The following is a 12,125-nucleotide window of genomic DNA, read 5'->3' as shown; positions in this document are numbered from 1 at the left end:
TGATCCTTGTCTCTTTGGCTTACAGACTTTAACAGCAGGCAAGGATGCCAGCCTGTTCCTTGCCTTTGGGAGCCACGTGGCAAGAAGAAATTCAGCCGAGGAAGTTCCATATTGAACAACCATTGCCTTGCTGGAGTCCTATCGCCATAAAGCTGTCTGGACAAATTTATTGTTTTATTTAGGTACCGGTGGCACAGAGTGTTAAAGCTGCAGTGCTGCAGTCCTAAGCTCTGCTCACGACCTGAGTTCAATCCCCGGTGGAAGCTGGGTTTTCAGGTAGCTGGCTCGAGGTTGACTCAGCCTTCCATCCTTCCGAGGCCGGTAAAATGAGTACCCAGCTTGCTGGGAGAAAGTGTAGATGACTGGGGAAGGCAATGGCAAACCACCCCGTAAAAAGTCTGCCGTGAAAATGTTGTGAAAGCAATGTCACCCCAGAGTCGGAAACGACTGGTGCTTGCACAGGGGACTTTTCCTTTCTTTTCTTGCCAGCTTTCCCCCTCAATGAAAACCCAAAGTATCTTACCACATTGTTCTCCCCTCCTTTATTTTATCCTCACAACAGCAACAGCCCTGTGACATAGGTCGGGCTGTGAGAAAATGACTGACCCAAAGGTCACCCAGTGAGATTCCATGGATTTGAAAGGGATCTCCCAGATCCTAGGATATTAGTTATTATACCAAGCTCGTTCTCAGACCAGGGCCAAAACTAGGCTGGATCGTACCCCCTCCCAAATCTGCCAGACACACCCTCTTCTGGTCCCCTGACCCCCTCTCCTATTGGTTACGTTTCATTAACTAAATCAGAATCCCTCAGCACCCCCTCCAGGGGAAAAAAATCCTAGATACAAGCCAGTCTCAGACCAAGTCCCCAACATCTTCCAGGGGTAGGGAACGTTGACTCTCCAGATGTGTTTTGCCTACAACTTCCATTAGCCCCAGCCAGCCTGGCCAATGGCTGGGGCTGATGGAAGTTGTAGGCAAAACACATCTGGAGAGCCAACGTTCCTTACCCCTGCTAGGCTCTACATTGCCATCTGTTAAGGCTAAAAGAATGCTAGATTAACCTAACTAGAAGCTATTTCAGAGGTCTATACCAGGCAGGCTTTGAGTCATCATTGAAGTTCGCAATCTGATTGTTAAATGCATGGGTGAGTTAAAAGATTAAAGAGAAGGATCCATTCATTTCTCCTGTGTTGCCCCTCTTCCCATTCTGCAGCTCCCCACTTATAACTGGGCTTGGATATGAAAGCCTGAGAATTATGAGGAATGAATCTCTTTCCTGGGCAGCCTCCCAGACCTGTAAAGGTCAGTCATCTACTGATAAATGGTGTCCTATTTGTAAATTGAGTCTTTGAACTGCAGTTTTGAGGTGAGGAGTCTTGAGAGAAAGCTCTCACATTACAGCCATGAAATGTGGGATTCTATTGCCTGATTTTCCATCTTAAGATTGTTTTCTTGCTTTCCCAATCCCTGAAGTGCAGAAACTAAGTGGAGTACAGAGGCAAATAGGAAGCACTTACTTCCCCCTAAACACATCTCACAAAATTCCTAAGTCCTTGCACCCAACATCCAGGAGCTAGAGAGACAGTTATTTTGCATATTTTTGGCCCAAGGGCTCCCAGAAATCAGTGCCAGAGTCCATGTCAAACCCACGGCTCACACTGAGCCCCAAAGCAACCAAAGCCCCACTCAAAAGGGAGGTGTTTCTGCTCTTTGGCACTGAGCAGGCTCTAGCCCTCAAGGAAGGGACCTGCCCTCCAAAGAAAAACGATTAAGACATTGTGTCTTTCATAACAGTGCAGCGTTTCTTCCTAATGAGAGCATTCTGCATGCTGTGGCGCATGCCTTTCATCCAAGGATCCCCAAGCCTTTTCCAGACTTGATGCTGATTGATGCATTGATGAATTTAATCTCGGCCTTATTGTTTTTTTAAAAAAACGAAATGTTTCCAATCCGCTCAGTCCTTGAGCAACTTGAAGGAAATCTCTTTCTCTCCTCCTGAAAATCATGAATCACAAAGAGGGAAGGAAGTAACTTCAGATTTCAAAATAGTACAAAAAGTGAGCAGGACTCAGCACCATCATCTCATCCTTCCATTTGATCTTAAATTCTCTCCCTTCACTGGAAAGATTATCATAACTAAACCTCAAAGCTCTCTCGCTTTCCTTCCTCTTGCTAGGAAGAGAATCAATTACTTCTTCATTCAAAATCTTCCTCCTTTTCTATGAATGGATCTTCAGTGCCAGGGAGCAGAAACCAAACAGCAGACATCAATAAACCAATTTGATGGATATGTTTTTCATTCTAATGCCATAAACATTAGCTTTATATGTTTATTCCCCCCCCCACACGCACACATTTAGGATATCAACCCCAAGCCCACCAAGTGAATTTCAGAGCCAACTGGAGAATCCAAACAAAACCTAAGAGGATTTGGATCCTATGGCCCACTCACACAGAATTATTAAACTCCTGGGACTGAAGGAGGATCCTCCATACCAAAACAAATTACCTAACCAACAGAATGAACAGGATACAATCCATGATAATCCAAAATAGGACCAATCTACATGGGCCACAGCAGACAGTTCTTAACTATTCAAATCAACAATGTGGAATACCAGGATGCTCACTCACCCCCGTGCACCAGAAGGACCCTATGCCGAAGAAAGAGCAAGGCCTCCTCTGGCAAAGCAAGTGGAAGATCTAGCAACTGCTCAAGCAAATGAATTCAGTGACCAAGGAAGTCCTAGACAACAGCCCATTTTCTTTAAACGACTTCAGGTTTTTTTGTCCCAGCCACAGTTAACATCAATCTTATGCAAAGCACAAAAATCCAAAGAGCTGCTCTGTGCACTGTGGATCGTGCATCCGAAACGCAACCCCCAGCCCCGAAACACCACATTGGGAGCAAAGGTGTCCTTCTTACTGCCTTATCTCTTAGTTTCTAAGCCCTGTTTTAAAGTTAGACTCCTAACCCTGGATTTCTATTGACACATTAACGGAAGCTCTTTTCTCAAGTAAGTTTTTATATATCTTTATCAAAGCAAATACCCCGCGGCGAGAATCTAACTATTAAGGATGGGGTGAGAGAATAGGTTTGTAGACAGAGATGACAGCCCGGATTATAATGGGCTAGGGGGAGGGGGTGATGTAACCCTAATGACTAGAACCCCTTGTAAACCAAAGACAAATCTGCTTCTGCACTGCATTCCTGGGAGGGCTGTAATTACAGAAAGAGCTCCCAAGCGACATCCCCTCCATGCCCTTAAGGACTCTGAGTATGTAATTAATCCCCCCTTGATATGGTCTGTCTAGTGGGGCATGGAGGAGAAGTTGGTCACTTCGGGCTGCGCAGGAAAGGCCTCGCCACCCACCAGACCCGGGAAGAGAGAAGAGGATTTCGAAGAGGGGCTTGAGAAGCCTTTCTTGAAGGCGGGGCGGGGGATGAAGGTCTTACCTTGGGCACCAGAGGCCGAGGACAAGCAGAAGGCAGCAGAGCCAAAGAAGCCGGACTTGTCCCATCCTGGCTGCTGGAAGTTGACTCTTCTCCAGCTGGTCCCGCTTCTTTAAGCGCTGGCTGGCCGGGGACAGGGTGGGCTCTCTCTTCTTCACCGCCGCTGTGCCGCTGGTTGGCTCCCTACTCCGGGCGCTTCTCCCTGCTGCTTCAGGATCTTCTCGCTCGCCTCGCGTGGGAGAGGTGCGAGGGGCTCCCTTTGTTTGGGTTGTTCGGCCCGGGTTGCGTTGACAGCTCTCTCCAAGGCTCTGCAAGCCCCAACTGCGGCGAGCACCTCGGGCCTGCCCGCCCTCCCCCCCCCTCCCTTCACCAGAGTAACTGTCTTTCGAGGAGGCGTCGAGGCTTCGTGGGCTCCAGCAGCGCCGGCCTGCTCCAAGGCTCTCCGCCGCCGAGCTCCATGCGGACAGGTCCTTCTCCTCCGCCCCCCAGCGGAGCGCGCCGGCCGCGGGGCGGAGGGAAGAAGGGGAGGGAGGCTGCCTCGCTGGCTGGCAAAGGTCCCCCCCCCCCCTCTCCCTTTGCACACACCCTCTTCGCCGTGCAACTGGGGAACCCCCCTCACAAGCACACTGGCCCAGCTGGACTTGCAGGGGCGCCAGCCGGGCCGGGCCAGGGGGAGATCCAGGCGCCCGCAGCAAGCACGTGCGCCCCCCCCCTCGGCCCAAGCCACCACACGGCGCGACCAGGCGGGCAGCCGGCGATCCCGGAGCAGTGCACCAGGCTGCGGCTGGCAGCCGACGTCGAGGGCAGCAGCTGCGACGGGACGGGAGCGGAGGGCGGGGGGGGGGACCTCTCTCCACGCGCAGCGAGCAACCGCCGAGCCAGCGCCCCAAGCCCGAGTCCCGACACGCCCGTGCAGGAGCCCTCGGGCGGGCAGGCAGGCGGGGAAAGGCCGGGCCGGGAAGCGTGTGCCAACCGCGCACCCAGAGACACGCACACACACACACACATACACACGCACAGCCGCCCCAGAAGGCAACCCAGCCGGGCACGGTGTCGCGACCCTTTGCACAGCTCAGCGCTGCAGCGCGGGCAAGGGCGCAATCAGGCGCGCTCCAGCTGCGCCCCGCGATTTAGCGATCCCCGCTTTGCTGGACACCTGCAGGCGCCACGCCGCCGTTCCGCGCGTCTCCCCGTTCAGACGCGCCGCGACGGCGATCTGCTCGTGAGCCGTGGCGTTGAATGGCGTCCCGATATCGACGGGAGAGAGCTCGTGGAGGGAAGGACGCTTCCGCGGAAAGTTGGTCAGACGACCCCTAACCGTTTGTTACGAGGCTTGGCCTATTCCAGCCCGGCGTTTGGATTTGTATTTCACTTGACCAGAGACATTTTCACTTCTGTGAGCTACCTGGGAGTTGCTGTCGAAATGAATGATCTCCTTCCATATATGAACATATGAGCTGCCTTCTACTGAATCAGACCCCTGGTCCATCAAAGTCAGTCTTGTCTTCTCAGACTGGCAGCGGCTCTCCAGGGTCTCAAGCTGAGGTTTTTCACACCTATTTGCCTGGACCCTTTTTTGGAGATGCCAGGGATTGAACCTGGGACCTTCCGCTTCCCAAGCAGATGCTCTACCACTGAGCCACCGTCCCTCCTACATATGAAGCTCCCTTCTACTGAATCAGACCCTCGGTCCATCAAAGTCAGTATTGTCTTCTCAGACTGGCAGCGGCTCTCCAGGGTCTCAAGCTGAGGTTTTTCACACCTATTTGCCTGGACCCTTTTTTGGAGATGCCAGGGATTGAACCTGGGACCTTCCGCTTCCCAAGCAGATGCTCTACCACTGAGCCACCGTCCCTCCTACATATGAAGCTCCCTTCTACTGAATCAGACCCTCGGTCCATCAAAGTCAGTATTGTCTTCTCAGACTGGCAGCGGCTCTCCAGGGTCTCAAGCTGAGGTTTTTCACACCTATTTGCCTGGACCCTTTTTTGGAGATGCCGGGGATTGAACATGGGACCTTTTGCTTTCCCAAGCAGATGCTCTACCACTTAGCCACCGTCCCTCCCCTGCTCTCCAGGGTTTCAAGCTGAGGTTTTTCACACCTATTTGCCTGGACCCTTTTTTGGAGATGCCAGGGATTGAACCTGGGACCTTCTGCTTTCCCAAGCAGATGCTCTACCACTTAGCCACCGTCCCTCCCCTGCTCTCCAGGGTCTCAAGCTGAGATTTTTCACACCTATTTGCCTGGACCCTTTTTTGGAGATGCCAGGGATTGAACCTGGGACCCTCTGCTTCCCAAGCAGATGCTCTACCACTGAGCCACCGTCCCTCCATCTCGGTCATGAAATTTCCTGGCACGTCAATGTGACTGGTTCGTTTCTACAGCCGAAGGTTTATTCAAAACAACCTCTCATACAACCTATTCAACCTATTCAAAACAACCTATTCAAAACAACCTCTCATACACAATTCCACTTTTATATTCATTATATCTGTGTGCTCCTTTCACCTGCCTAGTATCAAACCCTTATTGAATAGAAATATGTGTTTTAGGGCCTTCGCATCTGATACCACCACTAAACATCTCCATTGATATTTGTGGGAGCCTAGAGACTTTGGGCAATAAGAAACATGGTGCTGGTGAGCTCACCCCCTGATGCTGCCTTGTGTCCCCTTTCAAAAGACTCACTGAGGAACTAGGTCCATCATCTAGAAAACTTCAGGCTTTCATTTCAGATGGGTAAAGAAACTGCTGCTGCCCATATATACTTGCAATCATGTTTGGGTTGCTTTTAACTTCATTTGTTGTTGAACCAGTTTTTGATGGTGCGCGGCTGACAGCGGCGCACAAGGTCGGGACGGTGGCTCAGTGGTAGAGCATCTGCTTGGGAAGCAGAAGGTCCCAGGTTCAATCCCTGGCATCTCCAAAAAGGGTCCAGGCAAATAGGCTTGAAAATCCTCAGCTTGAGACCCTGGAGAGCAGCGGAGGGACGGTGGCTCAGTGGTAGAGCATCTGCTTGGGAAGCAGAAGGTCCCAGGTTCAATCCCTGGCATCTCCAAAAAGGGTCCAGGCAAATAGGTGTGAAAATCCTCAGCTTGAGACCCTGGAGAGCAGGGGAGGGACGGTGGCTCAGTGGTAGAGCATCTGCTTGGGACGCAGAAGGTCCCAGGTTCAATCCCTGGCATCTCCAAAAAAGGGTCCAGGCAAATAGGCGTGAAAATCCTCAGCTTGAGACCCTGGAGAGCAGGGGAGGGACGGTGGCTCAGTGGTAGAGCATCTGCTTGGGAAGCAGAAGGTCCCAGGTTCAATCCCTGGCATCTCCAAAAAAGGGTCCAGGCAAATAGGTGTGAAGAACCTCAGCTTGAGACCCTGGAGAGCAGGGGAGGGACGGTGGCTCAGTGGTAGAGCATCTGCTTGGGAAGCAGAAGGTCCCAGGTTCAATCCCCGGCATCTCCAAAAAGGGTCCAGGCAAATAGGTGTGAAGAACCTCAGCTTGAGACCCTGGAGAGCAGGGGAGGGACGGTGGCTCAGTGGTAGAGCATCTGCTTGGGAAGCAGAAGGTCCCAGGTTCAATCCCTGGCATCTCCAAAAAAGGGTCCAGGCAAATAGGCGTGAAAATCCTCAGCTTGAGACCCTGGAGAGCAGGGGAGGGACGGTGTTCAGTAGTAGAGCATCTGCTTGGGAAGCAGAAGGTCCCAGGTTCAATCCCTGGCATCTCCAAAAAAGGGTCCAGGCAAATAGGCGTGAAAATCCTCAGCTTGAGACCCTGGGGAGCAGCGGAGGGACGGTGGCTCAGTGGTAGAGCATCTGCTTGGGAAGCAGAAGGTCCCAGGTTCAATCCCTGGCATCTCCAAAAAAGAGTCCAGGCAAATAGGCGTGAAAATCCTCAGCTTGAGACCCTGGAGAGCAGCGGAGGGATGGTGGCTCAGTGGTAGAGCATCTGCTTGGGAAGCAGAAGGTCCCAGGTTCAATCCCCGGCATCTCCAACTAAAAAGGGTCCAGGCAAATAGGCGTGAAAATCCTCAGCTTGAGACCCTGGAGAGCAGCGGAGGGACGGTGGCTCAGTGGTAGAGCATCTGCTTGGGAAGCAGAAGGTCCCAGGTTCAATCCCTGGCATCTCCAAAAAAGGGTCCAGGCAAATAGGCGTGAAAATCCTCAGCTTGAGACCCTGGAGAGCAGCGGAGGGATGGTGGCTCAGTGGTAGAGCATCTGCTTGGGAAGCAGAAGGTCCCAGGTTCAATCCCCTGCATCTCCAACTAAAAAGGGTGCAGGCAAATAGTCGTGAGAGCCGCTGCCAGTCTGAGTAGACAGTACTAACTTTGATGGACCAAAGGTCTGATTCAGTATAAGGCAGCTTCAAATGTTCATATGTTCAAGAGTTTGGGGGTACTATTGGAGTCTTCCCTAACAATGAAGGCTCAAATAGGAGCCATTGCTAAGTCCGCATTCTTCCATCTTAGGCGGGCGAGGCAGTTGGCTCCTTTCCTGGAGCATGACAATCTAGCAACGGTGATTCATGCAACGGTCACCTCGAGGTTGGATTACTGTAATGTCCTCTACATGGGGCTGCCCCTGTGCCGAACCCGGAAGTTGCAGTTAGTGCAGAATGCCGCTGCCCAGCTGTTATTAGGGCTCTCAAGATGGGAGCACAATCAGCCAGGGCTTCGGGATCTGCACTGGCTGCCAATAATATACCGAGTCCGGTACAAGGTGCTGGTTATTACCTTTAAAGCCCTATATGGCCTAGGACCTGCCTACCTTAGGGACCGTCTCTCCCCACATGTTCCCCAGAGAGTGCTGAGATCGAGCTCCCAAAATCTGCTTGATATCCCCGGGCCAAAAGAGGCCCGTCTGAAATCCACCAGGGACAGGGCCTTCTCGGTAACGGCCCCTTGCTGGTGGAACCAGCTGCCGGAGGAGGTGAGGGCCCTGCGGGATCTTGGCCAGTTCCGCAGGGCCTGTAAGAAAGCCCTTTTCCAGCTGGCCTATAACTAACTGGCATTGGAAACTCTATAGAAGATTGCAGTGTAGTATTCTGATAGATCGCTTGTTTTTATGTTTTACCATTTTACTGTTTTAACGGTGTAATTTGTTGTATTTTAAATCCAAAACCTATGGTTGTTTTCGCACTTACCTTATTCCGGCGCGACGTCCCTCTTCACCGTGCAGCGTCTGCGCGGATTTTGCACTACTTGCTCCGCAGAAGCCGGAAGTCCCGCGGCTTTTGCGTCGCAAATGTAAACCGCCAAAAACCAGTTTACATTTGCGACGCAAAAGCCGTGGGACTTCCGGCTTCTGCGGAGCAAGTAGTGCGAAATCCATGCAGACGCTGCGCGGTGAAGAGGGACGTCACTCCGGAATAAGGTAAGTGCGAAAACGACCTATGTTAGTTCTTATGTGTTGTAAGCCGCCCTGAGCCACTTTGGTGGGAAGGGCGGGATATAAATTGAAATAAACTGAAACTGAAATTGTTGTTTATTTGCTCTCAAGTCACAGCTGACTTACGGCAACCCCATTGGGTTTTCAAGGCAAGAGACCTTAGGAGGTGGTTTGCAATTGCTTGGCTGGCTTCAGGTTATGAGGACGGCCAAGTACTTTTTTTATTTGGAGGTACCAGCCCACAGAAGAGCCTTTACGTTGGCTCGATGCGCAGCCATGCCCTCAAAGGTGCTAGAAGGGAAATATAGAAAAGTCCCGTATGAAGACCGATGCTGTCCTTGTGCTATGGGAGAGGTGGAGTCGATGACTCATATGTTTTTTCGATGCCCTTTCCACCAGGTACAGAGGGATAGGTTTGTTTCCCCGTTTGTAGTTAAACCAATGGCAGACGCGGACGAGGCATGTTTGGAGAAACTTTTGGTGGATGCAAGTCCAACTATCTCTAGAAAGATAGCCAAATTTTGCCATTATCTTGTGAAGTTCCATACTAAGAAACAAGAAACTGCATGTCTTGTATGATCTCTTGGAATTTTAGTTTATAAATGTTTTTATATACTCTGATTAAAGGATTTATATAAATTGGAACTGACTTGAATTTTAAAATTGGTTCAATTATATTTTAGTTATCTTGGATTGTATAGGTGGGGAAATGTTTATGTATTTTATTGTATTTTATGGTTTTTTAGGGTCATCACCTGCGACTCCTTGAGCGCTTTCATCAGCGCTGCCTTCGCACCATCCTCAACATCCACTGGAGTGACTTTGTGACCAACACTGAAGTCCTCAAGCGGGCAGAGGTTACCAGCATCGAGGCACTGCTTTTGAAGACGCAGCTGCGCTGGGCAGGGCATATTTCTAGGATGGAAAACCACCGCCTTCCCAAGATTGCCCTGTATGGCGAACTCTCCACCGGCCATCGAAATAGAGGGGCACCAAAGAAGAGGTACAAGGACTCCTTGAAGAAATCCCTTAGCACCTGTCACATCAACCATCACCAGTGGTCTGACCTAGCCTCAGATCGCAAAGCATGGAGGCACACCATCCACCAGGCTGTCTCTTCCTTTGAGAACACACGCATAGCTGGTCTTGAGGACAAAAGGAGATTGAGGAAGAATCGCACTGCTACAGGACCAACCCTAAATCAGACTTTTCCCTGCAGCCGCTGTGGCCGGACCTGCCTGTCCCGCATTGGTCTTGTCAGCCACCAGCGAGCCTGCAGCAAACGTGGACTATTGCACCCTTCTTAAATCTTCGTTCGCGAAGCCAAGCCGAGAGAGAGAGAGGTTTTTTAGGAGGGTATTTTATACTATCTTAGGTATTTTAGGAGGGTTTTATATGATGTGTTATAGTTTTTATATTGGTCTATGACTGTAATAAAGTTCATGGCCCTGTTCTTCCTTGGAGTTCTCCCGTCCAAATACTAGCCAGAGTCTAGAGATCAGGCTAACTGGGGTTACCCAGGTCAAGGAGCCTTAGCTTCCTCAGTGATCCTGTTATCACTTAAACGAATGGTAACGTTTAGTAAGGATATATAAATATAACAATAATCATAGCCATGTAGTTGATTAGTCCATTAAAATTCATATAACTCATTAACTATTTTAAATTAGTTAACAGCCCCAAATAAAAGTGAACACATCTTTTTTCTGTGTGCTACTTTGTGTGTCTGTAGTCTTCTGTTTCCTAATAAGCAGCTTTTGATACTTGTGGTTTTGCCTGAGAATTTAAGGCGTTTGGAATTGGCATTGCTCAATTTTGAGACCTCATGGGTTGAATCCACATGAAGGTTTGGAAGGTAGACAGATGTGAATCCAGAGTATATATGTCCCCCTGCCCAACTCATGCAGTGGCTAGATGGAGTTGCTGTTCAATGGGCACACACATAAATGGATCAACAGTCATGCCTTAGTGGTTTTCCATCAAAAGGGGAGAATTCACTATTACTTTTATTATTATAATTCTTGGCATTAAGGTAGCATTTGGAGAGCCGTTCATGCTTCGCATACATTATTGCAATAATGTTTACAACAACCATGTAAGGTAGGTCAGATGCAGCCATATGACAGACTGGGGCCAAGACTATAGAGGCATGCCTAACGCCACCTAGCGAGTTCATGATTGAAGCAAGGTTTGAACCAACACACAGCTCAAACTCTTAGCCAGAACTCAGCTCCAGTTCTAAAGAGGGCTCTGACTCTCAGCTGTCTGCCAGGGTGGCTTCACATCTGTTCATGTCATGAGAGCTGCTCAGATTCAGGAGAGCGGAGCCTACAAAGTCCAATGCCAAAACTATGAAAGACTGGGGGAATCTTAGTATTATAACTCAAAGTAATTTCGACAAACTTGATCAGGCTAAGTCCGTGAAGATAAAATTTTGCAATGACAAGCCAAACGTAACTGCAAAATGGAACAGGCCTGGCGAGGCAGTAGCACTGAATTTCTGCTAACCACGACCTGAACATGAGCCAAGACTGAAAGGCTCTTGCATAAAGAAATGAAAAGCAAAATGCACATTGGGCTGCAGTACAGAAGGTTCATGTCTAAGGTACAGACGAATTATTTCACTTGGCATAGTACCAGCTTGTGCCTGGGACATCCCATTATGATACATTGAGGTTTAATATCAAGACAAACTTTTCAGTGAATACTGAGTGACTGCATGACAAGGCAGGACCATCTTGGCCCTTTACATAGAAGGCTGCCCTGTACTGAGTTAACTGTTTGTTCATGTAGCCTAGTATTTACCAGCAGTGGCTCTGCAATATTTCAAGGCAGAGCTATGCATTAGAAGCATAGGATTTCCAACTCCATGATGCCTCATAATGACAATGTGTGTGGGGGGGGGGAGATTTACATAGGAAAACTGGTAAGAAGAGTGAGCAGCTTTCCCACCCATGGAGTCTCTTGCATCTTTCTGTTCTCACGTTTCAAAATACAAGTTTGGGAACACACGTGTTTGCAAAGAGAACATGTCATTCCATCCTGAAGTCTAGTCTTGCCGCCATCACTCCTTTAAGTAGAGATGCCAGGAATTAAACTGGCCACCTTCTGCATGCAACGTATTTCTGCAAATTTAGCCTAGCCTTTGAACTTGTGGGGGGAAATGGGGGGCTGGGTAAAGCTATCTAAGTTGCCAGTTCACCAGTTAAAAACTCAGGCCAAACCAAGGCCGGGTCTAGTTGGCTGGCCAGCCCAGGACTAGCACTTAGTTATTACTCACAGCCTAAC

General features: G+C 49.8%; 1 protein-coding gene across 1 annotated transcript in view; it reads right to left on the bottom strand.

The window, feature by feature from the left end:
* Positions 1–3,636, bottom strand: part of WNT10A (Wnt family member 10A) — a 90,561-nt gene extending 86,925 nt beyond the window's left edge. Inside the window, exon 1 of the mRNA XM_060262525.1 lies at positions 3,461–3,636. Coding sequence (XP_060118508.1) covers positions 3,461–3,525 — 65 coding nt within the window. The 5' untranslated portion in view covers positions 3,526–3,636. The remainder of the gene's footprint in view (positions 1–3,460) is intronic.
* Between the last annotated feature and the right edge of the window lie 8,489 nt (positions 3,637–12,125).

Source organism: Heteronotia binoei, chromosome 21, assembly GCF_032191835.1.
Source record: "Heteronotia binoei isolate CCM8104 ecotype False Entrance Well chromosome 21, APGP_CSIRO_Hbin_v1, whole genome shotgun sequence".
In the NCBI taxonomy this organism is placed as follows: domain Eukaryota; kingdom Metazoa; phylum Chordata; class Lepidosauria; order Squamata; family Gekkonidae; genus Heteronotia; species Heteronotia binoei.
This window is presented reverse-complemented; position numbering and strand designations above follow the sequence as displayed.